This window comes from Larimichthys crocea, chromosome XI (assembly GCF_000972845.2).
Source record: "Larimichthys crocea isolate SSNF chromosome XI, L_crocea_2.0, whole genome shotgun sequence".
NCBI lineage: Eukaryota > Metazoa > Chordata > Actinopteri > Sciaenidae > Larimichthys > Larimichthys crocea.
Window position 1 is genome coordinate 13,572,498 of NC_040021.1, and position 25,799 is coordinate 13,598,296.

The 25,799-nt window shown below is 41.1% G+C and overlaps 2 protein-coding genes across 16 annotated transcripts in view; one reads left to right on the forward strand and one right to left on the reverse strand.

The window, feature by feature from the left end:
- Nucleotides 1-8,508, reverse strand: part of LOC104927388 (inositol-trisphosphate 3-kinase B) — a 26,362-nt gene extending 17,854 nt beyond the window's left edge. Inside the window, exons 1-5 of one of the 3 annotated variants that reach the window (XM_019279033.2) lie at nucleotides 7,860-8,508; nucleotides 3,288-3,486; nucleotides 2,768-2,930; nucleotides 1,949-2,242; nucleotides 177-1,151 (exon numbers count right to left, since the gene is read on the reverse strand). In XM_019279033.2, the coding sequence (XP_019134578.2) occupies nucleotides 177-1,151; nucleotides 1,949-2,242; nucleotides 2,768-2,930; nucleotides 3,288-3,334 (1,479 nt within the window). In that variant the 5' untranslated portion in view covers nucleotides 3,335-3,486; nucleotides 7,860-8,508. Of the gene's footprint in view, nucleotides 1-176; nucleotides 1,152-1,948; nucleotides 2,243-2,767; nucleotides 2,934-3,287; nucleotides 3,487-7,859 lie in introns of all 3 variants that reach the window. The other 2 variants (XM_019279032.2, XM_010741458.3) reach the window with 2 other exon arrangements.
- A 7,760-nt stretch (nucleotides 8,509-16,268) lies between these two features.
- epb41l2 (erythrocyte membrane protein band 4.1 like 2) overlaps nucleotides 16,269-25,799 on the forward strand; it is a 52,159-nt gene continuing 42,628 nt past the window's right edge. For 3 of the 13 annotated variants that reach the window (XM_027283914.1, XM_019279022.2, XM_019279024.2), the window contains exon 1: nucleotides 16,306-16,542. The gene's annotated coding sequence lies outside the window, so the exon portion shown is untranslated. Of the gene's footprint in view, nucleotides 16,543-25,799 lie in introns of all 13 variants that reach the window. The other 10 variants (XM_019279019.2, XM_019279028.2, XM_019279026.2 and 7 more) reach the window with 7 other exon arrangements.

A 25,799-nucleotide genomic window follows, 5' to 3' on the forward strand; every position in this document is an offset into this window, starting at 1 on the left:
CTATTTCTCTGAAAAGTCAGAGAAATAGATGTGGATGTGGAATAGAAGTGGATGATATATAGCTATCCCAGTTAATGCAGTTTCCACAGGTCATTGCCATTTTAAACTACAAAAGGTCTCCAGCAGGTTGTTGATCCAATCTACTCACACCAGCAAACAACATTGGCTCTACTTACTGCTTTCTGTTTAGAACTGATGAGTGCAGGGTTGAGAAGGTGCTCTCCTTTCTCCGTGTCACTGGAAACATCCTCCTCCGACTCTTCCCAAGATGAGGAGAAGCCGGCCGAGGAGGCAGAGGAAGACGACAGCTTCCTGAGGGAGCGGGTTGACGAGTATGGTCCAGGGACAGGGCTAGAGCTGGGGCTAGGGCTGCAGGATAGTCCCTGATCTGAGCCGGAGCATTCAGAAGATTGAGGCTGGTTTTCCAGACCATGGTCAGTTATTATGACTGCAGGGATGGAGGGAGTGATGGAGGGAGAGTGGTTGGAGGTATAATCTGCTGTGTCCAGCAAACAGGGGGAGCTCTCGCTGCTTTGTGCCCGAGGTACAGCCAAGGTTTCTGGGTTAACTTCCAACCTGTTTGCCTCTGTCTGAAGAGGGATCACGAGACACGACCTGTCCTCTTTCTCGTCTCTCACTTTTGTCTCTCTTTCAACTCCCGGCATTTGTTTTTCTACCTCCCCTCTGTCCTTTTCTCCCTCCATTTTTTTCGGCCTTTCTCCCTCTTTTCTCTCTCTGTCTGTTGTTGCATCTGGGTTTAATGTCTCAAGGGAACCCTGGATGGCAAACGGTTCGTCTAAACAGGGAATTTGTATTGTTGTTTCTGAATGGCGGCCATTTTGACCAATCAGTGTCTTGTTCTCGGTGTTTGCTTTCGTAGCACAGATGTCCTTCTCACCTTCATTCTTTCCTCTTTCTCTCCTTTCTCCGTCTATTGTTTCTTCCTCCCTTTCTCTTCCATTCTGGACAATTGAAGGAACTGTATTCTCTTGTGGCTGGGTCATTGGGCATTCAAGGGCTGTGTTTTGCTGGGAAGGGGTTTGGTTGGTTGTCCGTCTTGGAGACCGAGGGCTGCGCTGGAGCTCACTGTTAAGCACCTGGGCACGAATTCCAGAAATGTGGGCCTCAAAGATGCCAACTTTTCCCCTGACCTGAAAGACACAGAGAAAATAAGGGTCTAAATGCAGCTATAGTTTGGTTTTCTTGGTCTAACTGTAGTGTAAAGTTTACTTTGATGCTTTTCTTTCATGTTTGCTTTAGGCTGCCTATCGTTTCACAGGTGCACAGATATCAGTAAAACCTTCACCTGTTGTGAGACAGACGAACTGACATGACAGAAAACAGGCATCATAATATACTACCAGTATTGAGAAAATGAAAGATGAGCCTTCATGTCCAAATGTTTTCTCATTTTTGGCATTAAACACACTTAAAAAAATCATCTGTTGGCAAGCTACAAATTCAATGTGTGACTGTCTGCGGTTTCAAACTGAGAACAAATATGAAACCAACAGTTCTTGTTATTCTAATTATGGAGATAACACTAATATTTTAATACCAAACCTGAAAATCACGTTGGTCTATCTATCTTAGTAAGTAAAAAAAGTCCACAGTGAGTCAAAGTCACTACAGAAAGAAGTAATATATTAAAATAACAAGAGCCCTTTCTCAGAAATCCAAATTTCCAGCTTTCCTATCATAAAAACATAAATGTATGAGTAACTGTCACATTTTCTCATCAAAGGTGAGAGCAATTGTTACTGGAATTGTTGTGACTTGCCCAATAAAGTAGTTAATCTTTTACAGTTTAAACACAGCGGTCTGTATTTATTCAGGATTACATACCTAGATAAAAACAGGCAGATGTAGCAATAAGATAAAATAGACACAGAGAAAGGCAAAGACGCAGTTTAAAGAGACAAAGAAGAAGAGGTGCGTGTGAAATCACCTCTACGTTCTGCAGCTCTCTGTGTATCTGCAGCAGCTGTGCCTGGCGTCGCCGCTCCTCTCGTTTCTCTCCTCCTCCCGTTTCTCCTCCTCCTCCTCCTCTGTCCTCCTGTCCTTCTCCTTCCCCTCGATCCTCACCGCCGGGTGAGCTCAGTCGTCGGACCCGCTGGCCCACATTGACTCCTAGGAGCTCGGGGCTTCGAGGGGAGGGGGAGCGAGAGCGACGGGTGGGGCTGGGGGAGAGCGAGGACGGTGGCGGGAAGACAAAGGTTGGGCTCAGGGTTCGAGGACTTGTCTAGGAGCAGAAAAGCAGAAAAGATGGGATTAGGGGAGTTCAAAATGCAAGAAGATGCAATGATCATCAAATAAAAGCAGCTACTTTATTTTTCTTTCCTTTATTTTTCTAGTTAACTCAAATTATTTCAGTGTAACTTTCACTGAACAGCGGCCACTGAAGCCACAAGAGGACATTACACTATCTCATTCATGTTACGTCTAAAGTTTGCTAACACTAGTCACCTTGATTTACTGGTCATACCAGACCAAGCAGCAAAATCCCAGAGGTTACTGAATTAAGGGTGAGTTCAACTTATTTCTATTTTTAAAAGTTACACAGTCTCATTTTAAAAAGCACTATCCTCGTGTTCATTAGTTTGATGTTGCTTAATTTGCAGAATCTGGATTTATCCCATAAAGATTTTAATTCAAGCTCTTTATGTACATGCTACTGAGTATTCTTCTGTTGTTTTGGTGTAGGATATGAATGTTGTGTGTTTTTTTGTTTTTAGCTGTCACAGGTTGGTTGTGGCAGCTGGATTACCTTAGGGCTGGTTGGGCTGTAAAGACCTCCACCCAGTGCTCCCCCACCCAGTAACTGACAGTAGGTGCTCCGATCTGGAACCGGCAGCACAGGTCGACCAACTGGACTGGTTCTAGCAGCAGAGGTGGTACTAGAGGAACCAGGCTGGGTGTGAAACTGATTACTGCTGCAGAGAGGAGAGGAGAGGGTTGATTTCTGTGTAGCTAAATAAGAAATTCCAGAAAAATGCTGTAGTCTTAAAGGTTCAGTGTGTGAAATTTAGGGGGCTCTATTTACAGAATATGACAGTTGAACATAACACAATTAAATATAATATGCATAAATATAATTTATAATCGCCTGAAACTATTTTCAGTATTTTATATCTACAGACCATACTTTTTCACACAGGTGAGGTGAGGGGTATTTCATTGGTTGTAATTTACAATGTCACCAATAGATGCCACTAAATCCTAGACACGGGACAAATGATACAATAAAAGGCAAAATGTGAGATACACGGTTAAAAAAAACAACTGACCTGTTCATGACTCCGAGGCCGCTCAGGTTCAGGGCAGAGGCTGCCATCCCCGCGGCCAGGCCAGGGGCTTTGAGTGCTGGGTACACATCTGACAATCTCCCCTGAAGCTGCAGGGAGGTCCGGAGAACAGCTTTCAGTGTTTCCTCTGCATTCAGTCAGCAGCGGCAGCTCCACACTGCAGGAAAATCGGCACTCACCGCTGAAAAAAAAGATTAGGAAAGTTCATTTCACTGGGTCTAACCTTTCTTATGATTAAAAATCAAGTCGGGACATATCGGGTATCAAAACATTCTTTAAGAAGAAAAATCGAAAATGAAAGCCCTTTTTCTAAAAGGGCAGACACTGGAAGTTCAATTTTCCATTCCTGGAAAGCCATCCCTAACTGCGTCATGGACAAAGAAGATTATTCATGTAGTCCTGTTGTTAACTCAAAATAAAAGATATCATTGTTCATGCTCGGATTAAAGCTAAATAAAAAAAAAAATAACGGACAGACAGATAGAGGGTGATTAATATTGGAAAATGAGAAAGTAAGATGTTCCACTCAGTGGAAATAATTTGCCTTTGCTCCTGTTAATGTTTCATAGAAGCTCAGATTTGTTTAACGCTCATTTGAATCAAGCTATATTTTATTGCAGAGTACAATGTTGGTCTTTTAGCAGCAATCACTTGTCCTGCTTATCAACTAAACAGTGATTATACAGCAGACAGAACGTCTTTTAACACATTTCACTGTGTGAGTCTTTTTATTCTCTTGTTTCAAAGCTGTTCACACATGTGATCTAAAAGGAGCAGCAACACCGTGGTCAAAGTTCAGCCTGACCAAAGCTTTTAACAAAACCCTTTCTTTTCTTTTTTTTTCTTTGCTCTACTCGATCTTGTAGCTGCAGACTGTTTGAAATTAGCTTCAATCTAAAAATAGAAGATAACTTTAAGGTAACATTCTTTCAGGAAGGAGGTACATGGAAAAGGAGAAAGTGATGGAGACGGACAAAAATTTGTAGAGAGGGAGAATGAAAAAGGAGAGAGGCAAACAGAGATATACACAGGCAGCTGAATTAAAATACCGAAAATGAAGGGATGCTATAGGAAAGAGAAAAGTTAAGGAATCTCCTCAAGCTAATGTAACTCAGATAAAAATATGTATAGAATCACTGAGCACTTCTCTTTTTTCTGCAGAAGACAGACAGGGTGTTCACTATACATGTGTGCATGCATAGTGGTCTTATATGCAGATTTATCAAGACTTTAGCAAATTTAAAGCTCCTGAATCAAGACACTAGGAGGTGAACTTCAGGAAGGGCAACTTCTCTCAAACCTGTTTGCAGACTGAATTAGATGCACACACTCAGTCTTCATTAACAAGATAGCCAAGTACAGTCGCTCATCATTTTGGTGTTTTACATGGGCTCTTTCCATTTGATTCAGACATGTAAGTGATTATCCAGAGTTGGTCGACTTACAGTCTGCTTTGTATAACATGTGAGATAAGCAAGGCGTTAATTACTGTATAGCTGTGAACAAAGAGTCTGGACCGCATTGAAATCATTCATATTATTAAATTGCTAAATGCCAAGTGCTCATCGTATGTGTTGCAGAGTAGCATGGCCTCACGGAGGGTGATATATTTTGCTGACAATCACTTCTGTTTTGCAGAGCTCTCAGCCAAATTGAGTCAACTAAACCGAGGTTCCAACGTTTAGAAAAGAAATCCTTTTCAGTTCAGTCCTGGGATTCGTTCAAGCATATTGGTATTCTTGTCGTGTGCTGAGCTGCCAGAAACTGCCTTGGGATGTGTTTTGATTACAGATAAGCTAAGACATCAGGTCATGAACAACGGGGTAAACATGGGATTTCCTTGTTGGGGAGTGACGCAGTTATAGAGAGGCAGGAAACAATCTGAATGACTTGTCAGTTGAGTACTTCACTAACCACCAGCGGAGCCTTTTTCACACTGTATAATGACTTCTGTCTGCTTGTTGGACACTAACATCCACTATGTTTTGGCAAAAACAAGTCAGGACTCGAGTAGATAAAGAGAGTTCGAGAGAGAAGAGGAGACAGTGCAGGTCGGGGACTGGGAGAGCTGGGAGGAAAAAAAAGAGGAGCGAGGAAGGAAAGAGAGGTGTTTACAGGCTATTCTGGTTTAGTTGCCTATTCTGAATCTTTCATGCAGAAGCAGCAGAGTTACTTCTGAAACGGCACAGTCGCTGTAATGAAGCAGCACTGGGCATCAGAAACCATTTTCACACAGCATGCAGCTCATGGTTAGCTGCATCCCAAAGGCTTTTTTCTTCAGTCTGTGCACTAAAAGGACAGTTTTGGATTGTCTGAATTCAGTCCTTGTGAAAAGGTCTGATTTCCCCCCCATGGGTATGAAAAGGTACAAAAAAAGAAAATGTCTCATATTTTAGACTGTTTCAACTATAGGTTAAAGTCGCTTCGCAAGAGAAAAGACCTCAACACTTGAACTTCATATCACAGATGAGACCCATTGCATCATAACCGGTATAAATACAAATGCAGTATACAAATGGGAAGTAAGCAAAAAGAGTCCATAAAACAACACACATTTTGTCTCCTCGACGCAAATCTGACACCCACTTGTCTCCACCTCCCTGTTCAAAAACAAACACAGCGTCTGCAGAAAAAATCCGTAAGCACTACATTACATTAATACCAGTTAACAACAGCCATGAAAGCAGGACAGTGAAGCAAACCATGCTCACATGCCGTGATTACAGCAGCTTTTAGTCCACCAAAACAGCAATAAAACAAAATAAAACAGCTTGTGATGATTTTTGGTCTAACTGCAAATGTAAACTACCTCCGAGTGTTTCAGGGCAGCTTAATGTCAAATTGAGTGGGCCTGCTATGAGTATTCAAACTGTCCACTTGCCTACACAAGTGGGCAATAAGCCTGCATACATACAGTATGCTAAAAGCAACTGAGCTGATAAAAAAGTTTATAAGATGCTGCTGGTGATTAATCCTTGTAATTTACATAAGCAGATGTAAGCTAGTATTATCAGTGTATTATATGATGATATAATACACTAATAATACTGTTTATACTATTTAAAACCCCTTTTTTATCTCTGGGTGTGTGAAGTCATTGTGGGCACATAAAAGAGTATGACTTATACATGGTTATGGGTGTTATGGAATTTTTATGATAATCTTTGCATCAATGCGATGACGTGACTATATTTGGCATGTGTTCAATAACTAGATAACCTGTTTTTTTTTTTGTTTTTTTTTAGAAATCCACAATATATATATATATATGAATATCATGATCTAAAATTACTACGCCACAATAGAAGATTTGTGTCGCCCACTTAAAAGCAGACAGGACACTCTCATAGAAGAGAACCACACGTGAATGATTTAGAGAGGGATTAACAGGCCTTAAGGGGGCCTTGAGAGGGACCCAAACTAAATATAGAAATATATATAGAGAGAAATAATAGAGTGGTTTAATCGATTAGTCAATCTCTGAGTCAATTCAACAAAAAATTACTCAGCAACTATTTTGCTAATCATAATATTTCAAGCAAAGATGCCAAAAATGTTCAACAACAGTTCACTCATTGCCAATATGAGGATCATTCTCTTCAAGAAATGCTTACTGAATATCTTTGAGTTTAACAAAACAAGCTGTCATTTAATGACGTTTGAGAGAATGTGATGGGCGTTTTTTGTTTGTTTTTTAACTATTTTCAGACATTTTATTTAGACCAAACAATTAATTGAGAAAACAGCAGGCAGATACGTCAAGTAATGAAAATAAGGTCCGAAGTCAAAGTTAGTTGCAGCCCACAGAAATCACCTCCAATCTCATTGCTAATACAATGCAACTGTTGCAGGTTTCCTATAGCTGATCCATCTTGGATCTGGATTCCAGCTGGTAAAATGATTTGTTAAGCCCCCAAGATGGACGAGTGTGTTATCAGACCTTCTATCCCCTGCAGCTCTCTCTTCATCAGTGTTGAGCAGCATAGTCAGATAGTTGTTAAACTGAAGAGGACACGTGAGTTAAGTGTCCTTTGATAACAAGTTAGGTTGTTAGAAAACTTTGCTGCGACAGCTGTTGAAAGACAAAGTTTAAGTATTTGAAATGACTCAACTTTGATAAGTGGAATCAATTCTGGATTCAAATACAATAAAATGGTGATAGCTCAAATCTTCTAAGTGACATTACAACTGATAATTAGTCAACAGTGTTCTATAGTGCTGTATATCATTGGAGAGCAACTGTTGAGCTCATCTGTTGTCATAAAACAAATATTAGGTGATGAAAGTGAACATGACTCATGTAGACATCATTATTTTGAATTGATAAATACACATGTTTAATTAAAAATAACTATGCAATTGTGTAAAACTACTCTCCTGGTTTCCACAGTTACTAAAAACAGGATTAGGCCTATAATCCTGACCACTTTCACTGTTTACCCTCCATCTGCACATGAGGTGGTGGTGATATTAAAGTGTAATAAACTCTATCCAAAGACAATCATCTCCTCAGATGGAGGTCCTGACATGACAGCAGGCCCTGTGTTATCTTACCTCAGCGCTGTCCCGTCCTCTCCAGAAGGCTTTCTCCGGGACACTTTTATTGGTGTGAGTAATAATGCAGCCACACACACCAACAGTTATGAACCGAGGATGTTTCTTCTCCGAGTGTGTGTGTGTGTGTGTGTGTGTGTGTGTGTGTCTGACACTCGACACTCACAAAAACATGCAAAGATACGGCTCCTCGTGCAACCAAAACAACTTATTACCGACTCCTCTCGTGTGTGTTTTTGGTTTCTTCCATACACGAACTTGTTTCGACACAGCCGCCGGTGGGTTTTTTTCTTCTTCTGCTTCTTCACCTTTTCACCAAAAAAAAAAAAAAAGAGAAAGAAAGAAAAGAAAAGAAAGAAATCCTCCTCCACAGACGAAGATTTCAAAATGTCTCTTTCTCTCTTCCTTCAGAGTTTTTCTCTCGTTTTTTTTTTTTTTTTTTTTTTTTTTTATTTAAATCTTGAGGAAAACTTCAAAACACTTCTTCGTAAAGACCAGGTGAAATCCTCACAGTTTGCTCTCGGGATAGATAGTTTCTTTGGAGGGTTTCTGTTGTCATGCGTGCTGCTCGACACCTCTGGGTTCGTAGTAAAGCGCTGTGTGTCTGAAGCCGGAAGCGACAAGACAGCCTCTCTCTCTCTCACACACACACACTCTCTCTCTCTCTCTCTCTCTCTCTCTGTGTGTGTGTGTGTGTGTGTGTCTCGGTTCACTGCAGGGCTAAAAAAACTAAAAAGCTGTGTGTGCGCGCGCGCTGCTCTGTAAGCACCATTTCGTACACGCACGTGCAGTGCGGGGAAGCCCTTGCATATAAAGTATGCGCGCGAACAATTTGGGCAGAAAGATTAAATGTTTCTGTAACTTCCCATGAATGTCGATGAAGAGATTACATTCGGGGAGTGGAGGAGGATGTGTTATGCTCGTTTATTAAAGGTAACATTGTGCAACTTTTCTACCTTAAAAAGGAGAGTTTGAGGTGGGAATGTATGACGTACTTATGCACGTTCAGCTGATTTACAGAGTTTCCTGATGGACAGTGAAGTAACCTGCTGTTATCTGTTATAGCTGCTGTTAGCTCATTCGTGTAAGCTCCACTCAGTTAGCCATGGGTACTCGGAGCACCAATGTAGGTTTTCAGGCCTCGGATGTGGGGAGAATGCTGGTGGAAAGCAGCATTGGTGTCGTACCATAACTAGAGCATTTACAAGTGGCTAACTGGTAAGTAAGTGGTGCTCAGCAGCCTCTAACTGACATCGTGGCAGAGGTGAAGAGTTCTAAAAAAACATTAATGGAGGAAGCTAAAGAGAGAAGAGAGCGCTGGACAAGAGTAAATCTCAGACTGACTTTTAGTCATTGGCGGGAGAAAGACAGACACCAGGCTCTTGTTGTTGGACAAGTAATATTAGCATATTACTTTATGTCTTGCGTTGTTGAACTTGTTTGATGTTTGGCTGTTAGCAAAGTTAAGATGCAGTACCGCCACCAGCTATGTTAGAGAGCAAACCACATAGACATACATAAAAGTAATTATATAAGTATAATTAGGAAACTTTAGCTCACACAAAGTATTCTAAAATTACTAATAGCAGGCTACTAAATGCAGAAAATTAGATGTATAAATGATATTATATATTATTACTCATGTATTAATGTAGAAGCAAGATTTTACTTGTTATTTTTTTGCTATTTTGTACTGGACTGCAACTGATGATTGGTTTCTTTTCACACACACACAGGTGTTTTCAATTATCTGGCTAATTAGACCTCTAGGTTGAAACTGGGCGGAGCTAAGCTGGGAGTTATGACTTCACACTGCATTTACAGGTGAGTAAACAGGAGAGCGAGGGAGCCGTCAATCAAGTCTGTACAGCCCAGACAGAGGTCTTCAGAAGAGGTCTAATTAGGCCTCATAAGTAAACCTGTGTGGGTGAGGTGGGGTGGATAGGGACTTTAATGGGACTCAATGGGATTTATTACCTAATAATGAGGCTGTCGTGTTGAGGGGCCCTGTGTCAAAATCTCAATTTTGAAGGAGCTCAGTATAGTTTTGTGTTCTTTTATCTGTCTATCCAATGAATGTTTGTTATTCTTACAAGCACAAATAAGTTGATGATTCATAAAATCTCTAATATAAAACAAATGTTTAAGTTTCCATGTTGTGCTAGAAGTTGTTTGGTGAGGCCACATAATAGGACTTTGGCCTTAAAAAGATCCTGGTTTACCATCAGATAACTCAGAAGGGTTAGGTATGGCTTCATACGCCCTTTTTTTTATCAGGGGTGGAGAAATGTTTACCACAGGTGTGGATGTATGTGGTTCAAGGAACATTTTAATAAATGGCTGAACCATTGCCAATTTCTTGGTAAATGAGATTCACACTGAGATGGTGAAGAAGTATGAATGTCTTCAGGCTATCAGGGTTGCCACACCTCTTCAACATTGTGTACTGTAGATATGCGAGATAGTGATTGGTGTGGTGTTTACAAGTAATATCCTGAACACTCTGCAACCACGCTGGGAGACTACATTAGATATTGAAACCTCCACAAACAAGATTGAATCGTGGCTGAGGAAGTCGCAACAATGGATCAGCTTGTTACCATGGATACTGGAGGATGAGATTCTTTCCAGTGTTTCCACTTGAGACAGGAAACACTCACGTCAAGTTTGTCTGAGATATGTGAGGGCAGAGGCCGGACAGCAGGTGGATCTTAGAAAAATTTGGAGAGCTGCCTTGTTTAACTTGGAAGATAATGTGGAATAAAACTGATATGAAACTAAACTACTACTGGAAATATTCTCCAGCTAAGATAAACAGCAACACGCAATTTTATTAATATATTCATCAACGTTTATCTTTAGCTAGTTAATTACAAAATTACAACTAATGATGCTATATTGTTTTTCTCACCACAATGTGATACATAATATGCATGAGCCATCACATACTGATGTAAGTCAGTGGTGTCGTAACAATAAGAGTCAAACCATTATGAAATAATAATCAGTAATTATTCCATGACACAATCATTTTATATTGACAATCTCAAGATTTATTTTTATCACATTTTAAGCCTGTATCAGACATTTTATGACCTTTTTGTGGGTCCTATGAGCATAATCAGCTACAGAATTTAAGCTGAGGGTAAGACGTATTTCCTCTCAGCTCTCTTGGTATGAAATACACAAAATTCCGCACATTTTTCTGGGAAGGCTTCAGTGTGACTGTGTGACTTTGTAGAGTGCAAAAGAATGAATAAACCAAAAAAAAAAAGAAAGAAAAAAAGACCACATCCAGTGTTTCACCACTTGAGGAAAACGGGTCTTATCTCACAGATACATTCAAATCTTTAGTCCTAAATAAAGATAATCAGCTTTCTTACACATACATATATATGTTTTCAAGATTTAATTTATCACACATGGTCCAAATCGTAGTGAAACTGAAGTTTTTTGAGGGGGTTTGTGCCCTTGTGTGTCATTAATTCAGAGGGGGCTCAGATTCAAAGAGGAGCTGCTGTCCTCTAGTGGTCTCTCTAGTGTCATGCATCACAGGCTGGCATCACCGCCCCTCTTCTTTACCAGTGGACAGCTTCTAGAGTTAAAAAGTTAGACGAGGAGACAGAATATCAGACAATTAAACATGTCATATAAATTGTATAGTAGTATGAGTAAATGATATTAAAATATTCAGCATAAAATATATATTAAATGAATACATGCATGTCATAGGTAACTACTATTCTTTAAGAAAGCATTTGCTTGAAGACAACTTCCAGTGTCAATGAATACAAGCTGGTCCTGTGGTGCATTCAGGTACCAAAGCACAATTAACTGGACGACGTAAGGCTCACTAGATAGAGAAACCCCTCCATCTTTCAGTAGATTAGGTGTTATCACATTAACATAGCTGGTTCTTGTAATGTAGGTTATTATAGTTCTCACAGCACAGAGACATTTTAAGTGCAAGTTCATGGTTTGTGGGTGTAGAAACTTTCCACACTCACACGCATGTGAACATACAAAACAAACACGTACATTTGTGTATTTTCCTATTCAAGCTCTTTTGATTCAAGACACACCTATGACTGACAACTCCACCACACACTTACACGATATACACTTGTTCAGTGGAAACAAAAACTAAAGTGTGATACAAGTGCACACACACAGACCTGTACAATTAAATGTAAATAAATGGACTTATCTTTCTATCAGCCTCCCTTTGTATCTGTCTGTCCATCCGGTTATTTCTCGTTAATAATCTTTCTGTCTCTTCCTTTCCTCCTTAGCTGACACCTGATCCTGGAGTTTAGAGTTACCACACACAAAGAAATGTAAGCGGAAGAGAGAGAGAGAGAGAGAGGGACGGAAAGAGCTGGTGGTTGACATTACATAAAACAAACAGGTGTGAAGTATTTGTTCAGTGTCTTGGTATTTGTTCGACACACGTGAAGATAGAGAGAGCGAGAGAAGTGGAGCTGTACGAGGAAATACTGCATCCAGTCAAACAACTTGTCCCAGCAGCTTATCAGCTGGTTGTCAGGTAAGATTCAGTGTGTGTCTGTGTGTGTGTGCTGTATCAGTCTGCATTATGCTAGGTTAACATGTTTTTAGCGCAGGGGTTAAAAGTTTATGCATGCCCTCATGCTGGGTGTGTACAGTTGTGCTTGTGTTTGTGTATCCATGCATACTGAAGGCAACAGGACAATATGAAACTTTCATGATTTATTTCTGTAAAATATGTTCCCGATACACAGACTTTGTCTGTAAGATTAAACTAAATACTTTATTTTTTGCAATTGATTTTTAGCAGCAGTGAGTTTTCATTTTTATCTCCTGCATTGCTAAACCACAAAAGGTGGTTTCCATTATGAACACTGTGGTATGTGGTCAGAGTTTCTGTGTACGTCTGTTACCTGATTACCCGGTAATGTGTTCCTCATTTTAGTGTTGTCAGTTGAAGTAATATAATAGCTAATAGGTATTGCTTCTGTATACAGTAAAGCATATGAGTAAAAATAAGCTTTTGGAAGCCACTTTGCCACATCCTCATAATGCTAAATGTTAAATGTTTAAAAGAATGTTCTTTAAGAGATGTACTCAACCCACCTCCATCAAGATGAGTTTCTTTATTTAAAAACGTCACTCGAGTAAACTGGCTTGTGGCCAGTGAGGATGTGGTAGTGTCTGTGTACAGTAGAGTTGTCTAATTGCATTTGAATGGGGTCGGCTGACTTCTTACAGAGCACTTGGAGTGGTTCATTTCAATAATGTTTTAAATTTGTATCTCCAGTTGAACAATGGTCTAACTCTTTAGATGATATTCCTCAAAAGATGCGAGGTACTCTCGCTCGACTAACACCCTGTGAACACATCATAATTAATGATGATAAGGATGATTAATTTACCTTAACCCTCAGGTTTAATTTACTACTTTCTTTTCTTGTTTTTCTGCTTTTTTCTGCATAAATCTCTTAAACAACTTCAGCCATGCTCAAAACTACCAAACATTCAATCATTTTAAGGAACAACACTTTAAATACCAGTTTAAATACTTGTTGTTATTTATAAAAAAACGCAAACAATTAGTTGTTTTTTATTAAATAAAACACATTTGACAAAATGATGAAAATGGTCAGTTCTAAGCACAAGCATAATGCAGCTTTAAGCCGCTCACTGTAGGATATATTTACTATGTATCTACAGAATGGATAGACTACAGCTTTTAACATTATATGGAGGGCTGACTGTGCCATAGCTCTTATGAAACCAGAGTACGGGTTGAATGATGTCAGGATAGAAGGATGACTTGGTACAGAGTTGGCTGGCCTAGTGGGCAATGTTCTGCTGTCCAGATGGCTGTGTCAGGGTAATTCTCCTCAGAAGGGCTCGCCACTAATCCTCTAGAGAATCTGTACTGACCTGATCTCATGCCTGCATGACAGACCGAACAGTAGCTCCCTGGCTATAGGACACTGAGTTTTTTGCCAAGCTCGTTTAGCTTCTGGACAACCAGAAAAATCTGTTGGTATACAGCGAGGACACAGCGAGGGTAGCTGATGAGCTCTACACTGCACTGTGAGCCGAGGCATTCAGCGTAAGGCGAAAAGAGGTAGGGCAGAACAGGAGGTGAAGAGATGGAGTGACGAGAGAGAGAGCAAGGAGAGAGAGACCTGATATCAGGTCAGGCTGATTAGGTTTAGAGTCAAGACTTACAAATGTCTTAATCTCAGTGTGGGAACTATTTCTGCAGTTTGGAACCTTTAACAATCAGGTACACTCTTCTGACTTTTTGGTGTGTCATTAGAGATTGCATTGAAAAACATGGAGGAGCAGCTAGTTGCAGATAATTGTCTTCACTCTGACTTTATCAGTGTTGTAAAATCTTATATTATATCATATATATATTATCATATATTGTATCAGTACTGTAGAGTTTATGTAGTTGTATGAAGTCAGGTAGTACAAAAGGTACAAAGTAATCTGTTATTTCTTCTATTGCACATTTTGATCTTTGAATCTTTGTTCTCTAGTGTTTTTCTTTGAAAGGGAGTTGTCTTACCTGTCACATTTTCACTATTAATGAGGTGATATTAACCTCCAGGTACCCTGTATTGTTTTCATTATGATCCAAACTGAGACTGATAAAGGTCAAGCTGTTCTGTGTGCATCCTCCTCGGCAGGTAGTGATTCAATTTAAGGACTGGTAAGTCAAGAGGGTCAGAGCCTTCAGGGACAGAGGGAGGTGGCTTTAATTCAATTACAGCTCTGTTATTTGCATGATTAAATGTTTCCAGTGAGGGTGTGTTTCCTTTCACTATCCTAACATGAGACATTATGTCAATAAAATGACTGTTTGCTGGATACCAGACTGTTTGCTATCACAGAGAAGAGATCTGCTGCGTGTTATCTTTTTCTCATGACTGGCCTAGATTCCTCGCAGTCATGCATGAATCCGCTGTCACTCTTTGCCTCACTGTCGTTTTCATCATACCACAGGGATCATGTAGCCCGCCAAAGCACCTCTAAAACATATATGATCTGTGTAATCTAACGGCATGAAGTGGAATTATAATCATTCATTACTATTCTTGATTTGATTTTAAAACTAAATCTGAGGTATGTAACTGCAGCAGAAGCAGCTCATGAAATAAACATGTGGATGTGATGTGCAGTGTCTGATGTTCTGTTCCTCTTGTGTTGGTGTGTTCACACGCTCTGCTCGGCCTGCTGTGCTCCCCTGCTGGATCCATGCTGCATGGTGAGTCCACTGAAACACACCCTTACCTGCCCGCTAGATATTTAAGAATTAAGACCAAAATCCAACTGCATAATGTGATGACTGACTGTCTTACAATCAAATTGTCCTTTTGTGTCCCGTCTTTCTATTTAGAATTAATAATATTTCGTTTAACCATAATAGCTGTTTGTTTTATTCTACTATACCTTAATGTTGTTATGTGGCTGTTTATTCCTTCTCTTTCGTAGATGTCAAATCTCCACGCTGCCTCACACTATAAGCCAATTACTTGAGCTTTTCTAATCTGGGTGTGGGTATATGTAAGAAGTGTGTGTCTGTGTGTATGTGCAAGAATGAGTTGAGAAGAGAAACAATAACTGAATGTGGAAGAAGTAATCAACATAAGCAGTTATATTCATATTAGCGTGCTGCAGTGTTTCTCAAAGGCTTAGCTGGCATCACGTTTGAATTAAACTGTTTACGTGAGTGTAATGAAAGTTAACACTGTAGATGATGAATCACCAACGTGCCTAATGTGAAACCTGTTGGAGGAATCTGAATTTCTGAACTGACTGAGAAAATATGGTTAGCAGAGAAAGGAAACAGAAACCAGACGAGAGTCATCAACTTGTATCGATAATCAAATCATGTAAATTATAAATTACAAACCTAAATATGAGTTCAAAAAAGGAGCTTTTCAAGAAGAAAGATGTGTCTCGAACGGAACGCTGTGCCACTAACTATACTGGAAGAAACATCACTAGCCAGAACATGTCTACTTAAAGGACACAGATTTAAAAAACTTTATATCCAGAATCAGATTTATTGCCAAGTAGGTTTTCACATACAATACATACATAAATATACGTACAATATGTTCTAAAATCAAACGTTTGTGCAGGAATGTGTAAGTATTTGCTAGGTAAAGGTTCACATTTATATTTATCATTGTAAATTGCACTTATTCCTTTTATAATCTAATATTCTGAGCGATCATGGTGTCGAAAACAGTGAGCTGCATCACCAGCACACCGCAGTGATCACACGCGTCCTCTAGAGGGAGCTGCCTCGCCACGCTAGCACTGCCACATCTGCATCGAACGGCCCTCCAACGCGAATGGACAGCGCGGGCGACCAATCAGATCTCACGATCTAATACAGTAACTCCTCCGAGCCAATGGGAGGCGGCTAAAAGATGTTTTTCACTGTATGGGGCGGGTCTTGAGGATGATGGACACGTCTCTCTCTCTCTCTCTCTCTCTGAGCCGTGGCCAGATTCTCGGTGTGGACTCACTGTGTAGTGGAGATTTGTGGAGGCTGCGATAGTGGATACTAGGACGTACGTTATTTTTTTAGGAGGCGCACACACAGAGAAAGAGAGAGAGAGAGGCCACGTTTGGAAAACTTCCCCACAACGCATCGTTTGGAAAATCCCAACAGGTAACGTTTAATATCGCCACCTTTTGAATCACGTGATTTACGCGGTTCCTTCAATGCTTTTTTCGGATATTTGGCGTTTTTGTTGTTGGCTCATGAGGTGCTCAACCTGCACGGTAACTAGAAGCAGCTTTTTTCTTTTTTTTTTTTTAAATGGTCACGCTTCTCAAGTCAAATCCGTTATCCGGAGCTGGAGTCATACCTTTCGGTGTAAAGGCGCCCGCTTCATGGCGCCTATCTTCCCCGTTATCATCACCTCTGCTACCTTCACGTCCCGCCGCCTCCCTCGACCGTTTGATGCGGTTAGCGTCAGATTTGATGGAAGCAGTTAGCGTAGGTTAGAAACACGGTTAGCTGACATGTTTTAAAAGTCTTTTTCTAAATGACCAGAGCCCGCTAGCTTAATACTACTACTACTACTACTACTACTCCAGCGGTGGTTGTATTTCCTGGTGTGTAGGTGAAGTCTTACCGCTACGTTACCGACAGTTTAACGTTGGCGGTTGGTTGCTCGGGTCGTGCTAACGTTACGTTCAAAGACGGTTCAAACGTCCGTCCGAGCTTTAATGCGGGACGCTTTGTGTGGTTGTTCACTAAGTTAGACAAGTAACTGGTTGTTTTGAAAGCACCAGATTTCATTTTAAAGACGTTTAACAAATTTTTCGTGTGTTTTTTTGTGTCCCCTTGTGTGTGAAGCTCCTGCAGGAGCAACGCCAAAACACGTTGTTTTAACGTTTGGGATTAGTTTTTCTATGGTTTTGAATGCTGGGAAGTCCCGACTAAATTTTTCAAACATGGCTATGATATAGTGATGAAATAGACTCAAAAGGGTGGCAGGGGTTGTGTAATAGTGTCACTTAGCAGTAATGTGGCTTATCTTATTAATAATTCAAAACATAATTTGGTGAGGACCTCGCCCATATCAACTTATCAGAGCCAAAACTGATGTAACTAGTACAATAGCTTCCAGTCCTGACCAACACCCAGGAAAGATAGTATTTCATTCATGAAGAAAATGAGGCAATTCTTATGTTTTCAGGTACATCTTTGACTCCATAAGTAGCTCAAATGATCATTCCTGTTTAATTTGATGAGACTGTTGCACATTTCTGCAGTAGGAGAGTTATTTTTAATGGCTCAAAGTCGACTTCATGCCCCCCCCCAAACAAATCTTCACCATCTTGGCTGCACCATGATTTTAAATGTGCCCTACATTTCTCGTCATGTTCTTCTTTTAGTGCTATGTGTACATGCAGTACTTTACATGTGTTTCCCATGCAGAGCCTGAGAAGTCGTACTTTGGTTGACAGATGGCGAGGGTTCAGCTCGTTCACACACAGGTAGACAGACAGACGGGATCGAGTTTAGATTGAGTCATTTCTATGATCTCAGCCTAATTCAGTTTTTATTGAATTAAATCAATGTCTGTATGTTGCCACAGTCCTCAAGTTATTTCTATTATACTCGTCAGCTTTTGAACAAACATTTTCTACCTGCCTTTATCACCATAACTGTCTGCAACTCAGCGTTTGATGTGTGCTGCGACATTACCATGACTCAACAACATTCAGGCAGAAGCTTAGAGTCAGGCTTAAAGGGTGATTGTTAGTAGCACAGCCCTAATATTAGTCTGTGCCTGTGTGTCTCTGTGGCCAACTCCTCATCACCTTAATCAGCACAACTCCACTTTGGTGCCCACCGCCGCGTTGCCTTTGCGCCTCTGGGAGAAAAGACGGTAGGTTAGATAGAAATGGAGGACGTCAGGTCAGGGACAGTCATGGATTTGAGTGATGTACAGATTATGGGACTAAAATTAGGTAATTTATCATGCTTTACTGTGTCATAACAATTGCATTGGATTTTTCTCCACGAAGAGAAGAAGAACTGTTTAACTTTGCATAATCATTTACTCTTGTGACGGGCATAACCCAGACTGTTGATTTAGCATACATACCCAGATGTCACGCTATTCTCTTGTATTTTGGTGTTTGAATGTCGGACCATCTCTGGATTTGTTTGAAAAAGGGAGGACAAGACTATAAATTTATTGCACAAACCTCTCTGAGGGAAGAATGCAAGCCCTGTGGAACCGAATAAATTACATAACAGAGTTGTGATCCATCCAGCCACACTGCCTGCAGCTATATTAATGACAGAATGAACTTTAGAGATACACACCCAACAATTTTTATGGGGAATTCAGTTTTGCTTTCTTTAGAATTTGTTTTTATGACATACGTTTTCTGGAATTTTTTTTTTCCATTTAAATGTGTTCCCACCAGAGACAGACAAATCCAGTCCAGCCCGACAACAGCACAGAACCAAGGCTCCAAAAATTACCGTAGTGTTAATCTAACACCTCTCTTTACAAAGCCTTAGCAGCTATTGAACGTCCCCTGCTTTACAAAGGTATTATTTTCTGTGCTGCCATTGTGCGGTATTGTATCGGGTTACAGGTGTTGAGGTTATTTAGTAGAGCAGCGCATGAAGACGCACTCGCAGTCAAGCAGAAAGAAAATACACTTCAATATAGCCTTTTATGATACAGCCACCTAGAATAAAGCGTAACCAGGAAGCGCTCTTGGTTTGGTGAGCTGCGAGCATGTCTGTTTGCTGTAGTGTGCTTTCCTGTCCGACCCCTCTCTCTCTCTCTCTGTGCGTACGGTTTTATCTATAATCATCGGGGGCCATGTTCATTCTCAGACTCTCAGGATGTGTAGAACAGTGGCAGCTCTGTCAAACCCACTAATGAGAGAAGCCTTAATTGGTTGTTCTGGTGGGAGAATCCGCTCATTAGATGTAGCTGGAACAAAGTCAAGTCGCAAGAGCGGGTGCATGATTTTGATTTTCCACTCATATTGCTGCGGTTAGATATGTGTATTTCACGAAATGATGTTTTTAAAATGTCTTTGTAGGCACTTGGCATCCCCGATGTTCTAACACTCGGGTGTCAGCACAGTAGTACTAGAAGTACCTTTTTCAAAGCTGGTGCAGGTGCATTAATAATGAAGAACAGTCCTGCAGACGTCTTGCTTGCAGTGAGATAAACACATTTCTCTGCTTTGTCCTCAGGGGACAAAAACACTGAATCATGCCTTTCATATTTTGTACCTTTTTTAAAAGTTTTTACATGTTCAATGTAAGGAAAACACCACTCATTTGTGATTTTCTTTGCTCTCCCACCTTGTCATGGGTTAAGCGGCGAGTTAGAAGATGCACAGGGAGACAAAATCTGAAACCAGAGATGAAGTGACAAAAAGAAGAAAGGAATACAGAGAGGAAGAGAGACTGAGCGAGAGCGACGGAGAGAGTGGACGACATTGCTTAACCATTCGGAAAGGCTATGGGAACATCCCTCTGTGTGTGTGTTTGTGTGTGTTTTCATCCTGACCCTGTCGGTCCAACAGGAGCGAAAACACGTCACATCAACTCAGGCACACACACAGATAGCCCTTACGGTCGCACATCGCTTTGAACGACTAGTGCAGGGTGTGTTTTTAAGAAAAGAAACCTGTACAGGGAGAATAAAGTGTCACAAATGTTTCTTTCTGAACACTAATTAATTATAATGCCAAGATTTCCTGTTGAATTAGACATTACATTGTTCTCTTCTAGTCTGTCAGAATGCTTTAATGCTTGTAAACCCAAATCACATTCGAAGGCTTTCATCTCCTCAGTGTTTGTAGCAGCAGTGGGACAGTCAGAACAATTACCAAGGTGGACATGATCTACAGCGTAGCAGTCAGCCGTGACTCGCATGAGTATTATCCTGCAGCTTCCAGAGCCGCTCGGCCAGCGGGCACCACAGAGCTCAGATTCACGCAGAGAAGATCACAGAGGCATGGATGAATGGAAACTGTAATGCAATGTTCAGCCTATTAACGCCACAGAGACAGTGAAGGAAGGAAGGGGGGGAGGGAGAGGGATGGAGATGTAGAGGACGTGTGTGATGGAGGGGCCAAAAGTGGGGAGGGATGTAGGGTGGTTTATCTGGGGAAGCCAAAAAAACATAAAAACTACAAGTGTAGAATAGTGAAAAAAGTTATTTTTAAGATGTGGTGTTATCGTAATTGCATTGAATAGAGCAGAGTTCATAGATTAGGAGAGTCATGTTGTTTTGTTAAATAAGAGGGTCTATTAGAGGAGAATAGAAAATCCTCTTGTTGAAGGGGAGCGTTTTACACCAGAGAGGAGGGAAAAAAGGAGGGCAAACTGCCTTCCCCAGCAAGTGTCCGGCTCTGAAAGAAGCGATAGAATAAAAAACAGAGAGAGAGCGTGGGCCTGTGGCTTTGGCAGGACTCCAAACATAGTTAAAAACAGATTAATCAGCATAGGGTCACATTCTCACACAGAGAGGCTGAACAGAGCATGGCAGGACGGGGCGGGGCCTTCATCGTTTTTTAAAAGGCCACATTTTAGAGGGGCAACAAGAGGAAATGTTGGGACTGAGGTTTATATGGACAGAAAGATTAACAACAATTCTGTTCTGTGAGCTGAACATTGTTCACAGCGTGCTGACAAAACATCAATGCAAAGGTTTGGAAAGATGGTTTCTTCCCATGCGAGTAGGTTTTTCTTAGCGATCGGGATCCTTAATCATCTCAATCTATTTGACCAAGAAGATAAAAGCTCAATGAAAGGCAAAAGAAAGGTTTCTATTAATCTTCAGGTGATTTCAAAATCATTTTGTCTGTGAAAAATGCCCAAAGAGGTAGAAGTATTTCTATAATTACTTACATCTAACCAACACTCCGAAGCCCAAATACATTCAGATATAACAAGAAAAGATCTTTATATTTAAGAAGCTAAAACAAGCACATCTATGTTTGGATGATTCATGACAATCAATTTGGAAAGGATGGCATGTTTCACATCTGTGTTTTACGTTTATGTGGCGTCTTTCAGCTGCTATCTGGAAAAAACAAAAGATTTTCTTAATTCTATTAGTCCTCCGCCGATTGATTGATGGATTCGCTAATTCGTCATTTAATTAATTTAACCATACTTCATTCACTGTGTGTCGAAACCATTCATTCATTCAGGCTGTCAAAAAAAAAAAGTCTGGGAAGGGCTCGAGGGGAGAAGAGGAGGGAGCACGGAGGAGGTGGGATACCAGCGCAGTGTGATTAAAGAGGATGGGATGAGGGGAGGAAAAGGAAGTGAGAGGAGAGAGAGAGAGGGGTGACTGGGGCAAGAGGGAGTGCAAACCAGCTAACTGGTTTCATTAGTAGTCTTTGAGAAGCTCTGGAGTTTGTAAAACATTTTGGGGAATCCAGTGAGCTCTGTGTTTGTGTGTGAGGAGGAGACAGAAAGCAGTGTCAACAGACTCTTTCCCACAGGTCAGAAATATACAAGGGGAGGTCCAGGGGGGACACAGACATCTTTGTAGTATTTCTGATATGACAGGCAGAATATGGACGGCAGATCCCAGGGACACATTTCAGACAGAAACCCACCATGAGAATACCTAAAACAGAGTGTGGGACTTTGCTTCTCTATTCACCCTGCCATGGTATATCTTATGTGTGGGGGAAAAAGGTCAGAAAGAGTGTGTGAGTTTTCTTTATGATCAGTCAGAGAGAGATAAAAACATGATCGTACGGATGTTTTGCACTCGAGGCATGTCCTGTTGTCACGTCGTCTGCTATGTCTTCATAAGAGAAACACGAGATAACGAGAGGTATGTGTGACTAAAAATGAGAATTGAAGATAGAGACAGAGATGGGAGATTACCCGAGCGAAACGGGAGACCAGTTTGAAGTCGTCCCCTTACCACACTTCCTGTTTCCTGGTTAGGGGTCGGAGGTCGTTGGTCTGGGATTAACTGATACCAGACGCCTAAATAATCTGTCTGGTCATGTCAGTGACCCGATGCCCAAGAAGAGCCCGTCATTATTTCACATAATGACGTGGGACTCCACTGTGTGTGTGTCCGGACTTTAGAGGCAACACGTCCTCATGGTAATTGAGAAAACAGGATGATGTTCTGAAAATGAGGACATCTGATGGTGTTCACAGGGGGAATGTCTAATTTTAGAGTCAGGGGTGAAGGGTAGTAGTTAGAAAATGAATGAGCTGTGAGTTGGTGTATGTGTGAGTGCTTTAAGTGCGATGATGCTCATTACAATGCGTTACATTTACTGCTACAACTATTTATAGAGCTATAGAAGATTGAAGATCACTCAACTTGTGTGTGTGGATGGGATGCTCAGATTGATTTTCTGACAATCATTATTGGTCAAAATCTGCAATCTGAGGATTGCGATTGACGCGTTTGAGGCGCAGATTGCAAATATCAATTGATGACAGACATTGTGTTTGTTTACGAGCTGATCTTGACCTCTCTAATATGGCAGTCATAAACCGATTATGGTTCTTCCTGTCAAGATAGCAGCAGAAATAGCCAAAACACAGATTTCATATCATATCGTGTCTAGCTTTAGTGGATCATAACATATTAGATATGGAATTATTCTGCAGATGCTTCCATTCAGACTGAATATTTATACTGCAGCAGCCGAAAGCTGATCACTATAAAGCCACGCTGCGTGAATTTTATTTAAGGAGCAACAAGGAGAGATGGTGATGCCTCAGAATTCTCAATAAACAATCCAATTTTGGTGATTTGATGAACAAAACTTTGGCCAAATTTTAACGACTTTTTACCCACATTGTTAAAAAAACTATTTATATAGCACCTTTAAAAAAAACAAGAGTTTTACAAAGTGCTTTACAGAGCAGTAGAGCCAACAAATTGACAGAATCAAAGAAAATAAAATAAATGATAAAGATAAAAATAGACGACATCACAAAAAGGCCAGTCTATAAAAGAGTTTTAAGAAGTGATTTAAAAGAATCCACTGATTCAGCGAGCCTTATCTCCTCGGGCAGGTCGTTCCAAAAGGGTGTTATCTTATCGTCTTCCATTTGGCTTTCCCAGCTGCTATAATAAATAGCAAAAAATGATTCTTATCGGCCAATACTGAGGAAGATGATTGGAATCAGCTGCAATGAACGTGATCCATCCAGGCATCCGTACTTGTTTACCCATGTTATGACTGCGTGCGAACAGATTCAAAAGCGCTCATCTATTCTAATCGACACTTGTTGGTCCACATATAGCTACTTTGCCGGAGGGAAGGATGTGCATCAACCTGCCAAATTACATATCCATAAGCCCTGATGCACATGAAGTCATTTGTTTTGCCAAAGCACCTGTCGTTACCACCCTCTATGGGATGGACGTCGCTATAGTAACGCCACACCCACTACTCCCGGGAGGAGAGTCCACGCTGGGCTTTCGGTTTCAAGGCGAGTTTCGTCGCTCGCTCTTTCTCGCCTTACAGGAGACGCCTTCTGTCTTCCTCTCTCACACACACAGAGGCAACTGTATCTCCTCTTCTGTGCACCCGTGTGACCCACCCATACTTTCGCTCTTTGCGTCTCTCTCACACACACACACAGTCACATAGACAGGGTACTCGCGCCTGACTGCTTTAATCGCTGAATAGGGGAGTTTAGCAGCTAACAATAGTAGTTATGAGCCGACCCATTATTCTCACACACACGTAGAGAAAGAGAGGCTACAGCAGGCAACAGCCAACAAACGTAAAGTAAAATGGCAACACAGTGTATTAGCAAAACATAGCACCCATAAATCATCATTAAATCAGTGCTTAGTAGTGAAGGACATGCTATTACAGTTTAATGAGGCAGAACCTGCGTGTATTATTACATAGTCATAGCAGCCGTATAGAGTGTATTGGTGTTGTTGAATGTTTTTATTGCCATATAGTTTTGCAGCTGACAATAGCAGTTATGAGCTGACGGTAATGATACGGTAACAGAAGTAATGACACAGTGTCGGTCATTTAAACACACGCTACGAGCTGACCATTCATTTGCCAAGCTGCAACCGAAGACGGCAAAGAGACACGAGGGGGAGTTTGTGTCAACGCGCGTACACGCGAGGGGAAGTGAGGTGTCGATAACGAGACGACGTGCAGAGATTGGGAGAGTAAGACGGAGGGATGAATGGATAGACAGACAGACAGACAGACAGGCAGACACACATACACAGGGATTATCCTCTGTGTAATCCTCAGTTTGAGGGTCAGAGTGCAGTGTAAAGAGGGAAGCATGTTCCGAATTTTCACACCAGTAAGTCCGTGTGTGTGTGAATGTGTGTGTCTGTTTGTGTGATTGACAACAAAAACAGGGAGCTAGTGTGTCTGTTAGTGATTTTGTGAGTTGTGTTTATATGTTTTAAAATCTCTTTACGTGCGTATGAATTGTGTGTGTGTGTGTGTGCGTGTGTGTGTGTGTGTGACAGATGGACAGATCGTACAAGAGAACAGCACAGATTAGGATTCTGCACTGTGTGTGAGTGTGTGTGTGTGTTTGGTCCTGTGTGTGTGTGTGGTTATTTCAAAACCAAACTGGGGCTCGGTTAACTGTCAGCTGTTGGGCTGTGGTGGAATAATTCGAAAAGCTGTTGGCTTGTCGTGTTCTGGGATGTCCCAGTGCGATCTGCTCTGGTCGGATTTTTAATTCATCAGTCTTAGCTGTACGATGGCCAATCAAATTCAGATTCTTAGCTCATTGGAAACCATTTGCACTTGGTGTACACCGGCTGCCAGAAACAACCATTGTAGCTCAACAATGAAGTGAATTGTGGAGCGACCCCAAACAGAAACGCGTGGGGTCACTCCACACACACACCTGAATAAGATGTGTAATGTTATGATAGAATAACACCTGTTACCACCTCCACACTCTGCCTGATTCCACTCTGCTGTATCACTGCCCACATCTCGGAGCTTATCAAGGGATTCAGAGGTTTGTGTTTCTCTCATAAAAAAAAAACGCCAACCCAACTAGAGCTTTTACAGGAGGGACCGAGGTTGGAAATTATATCTACTGTAACTGCGCCAGAGCCGGAATGTAAACTGGAATGTAAAATGTCTTTGCTGTTGAATAATTGCCTCGATGGAGGATGGAGGAGTTACAGGAGTCAAGAGGCTTGGTTAGACGGTTGTTTTTCTTGAAATTCACAAGAAAATAGCTCGGCACGGAACAAGCGCTATTTACTAGCGCAGTGTGGTGTTGAGAGGAAATGACACAGAGCAGATGGATACCAGCATCATTGGTATCATTTATAGGGCTGCTGAAAGCCAAGCGCTCTTCTCCAGTGGGTGCGGTACATCAACAAGGATGCGAGGAGGGAGGGGAGAGCGGTCCCTGAAGGTCCAGCGTGTAAT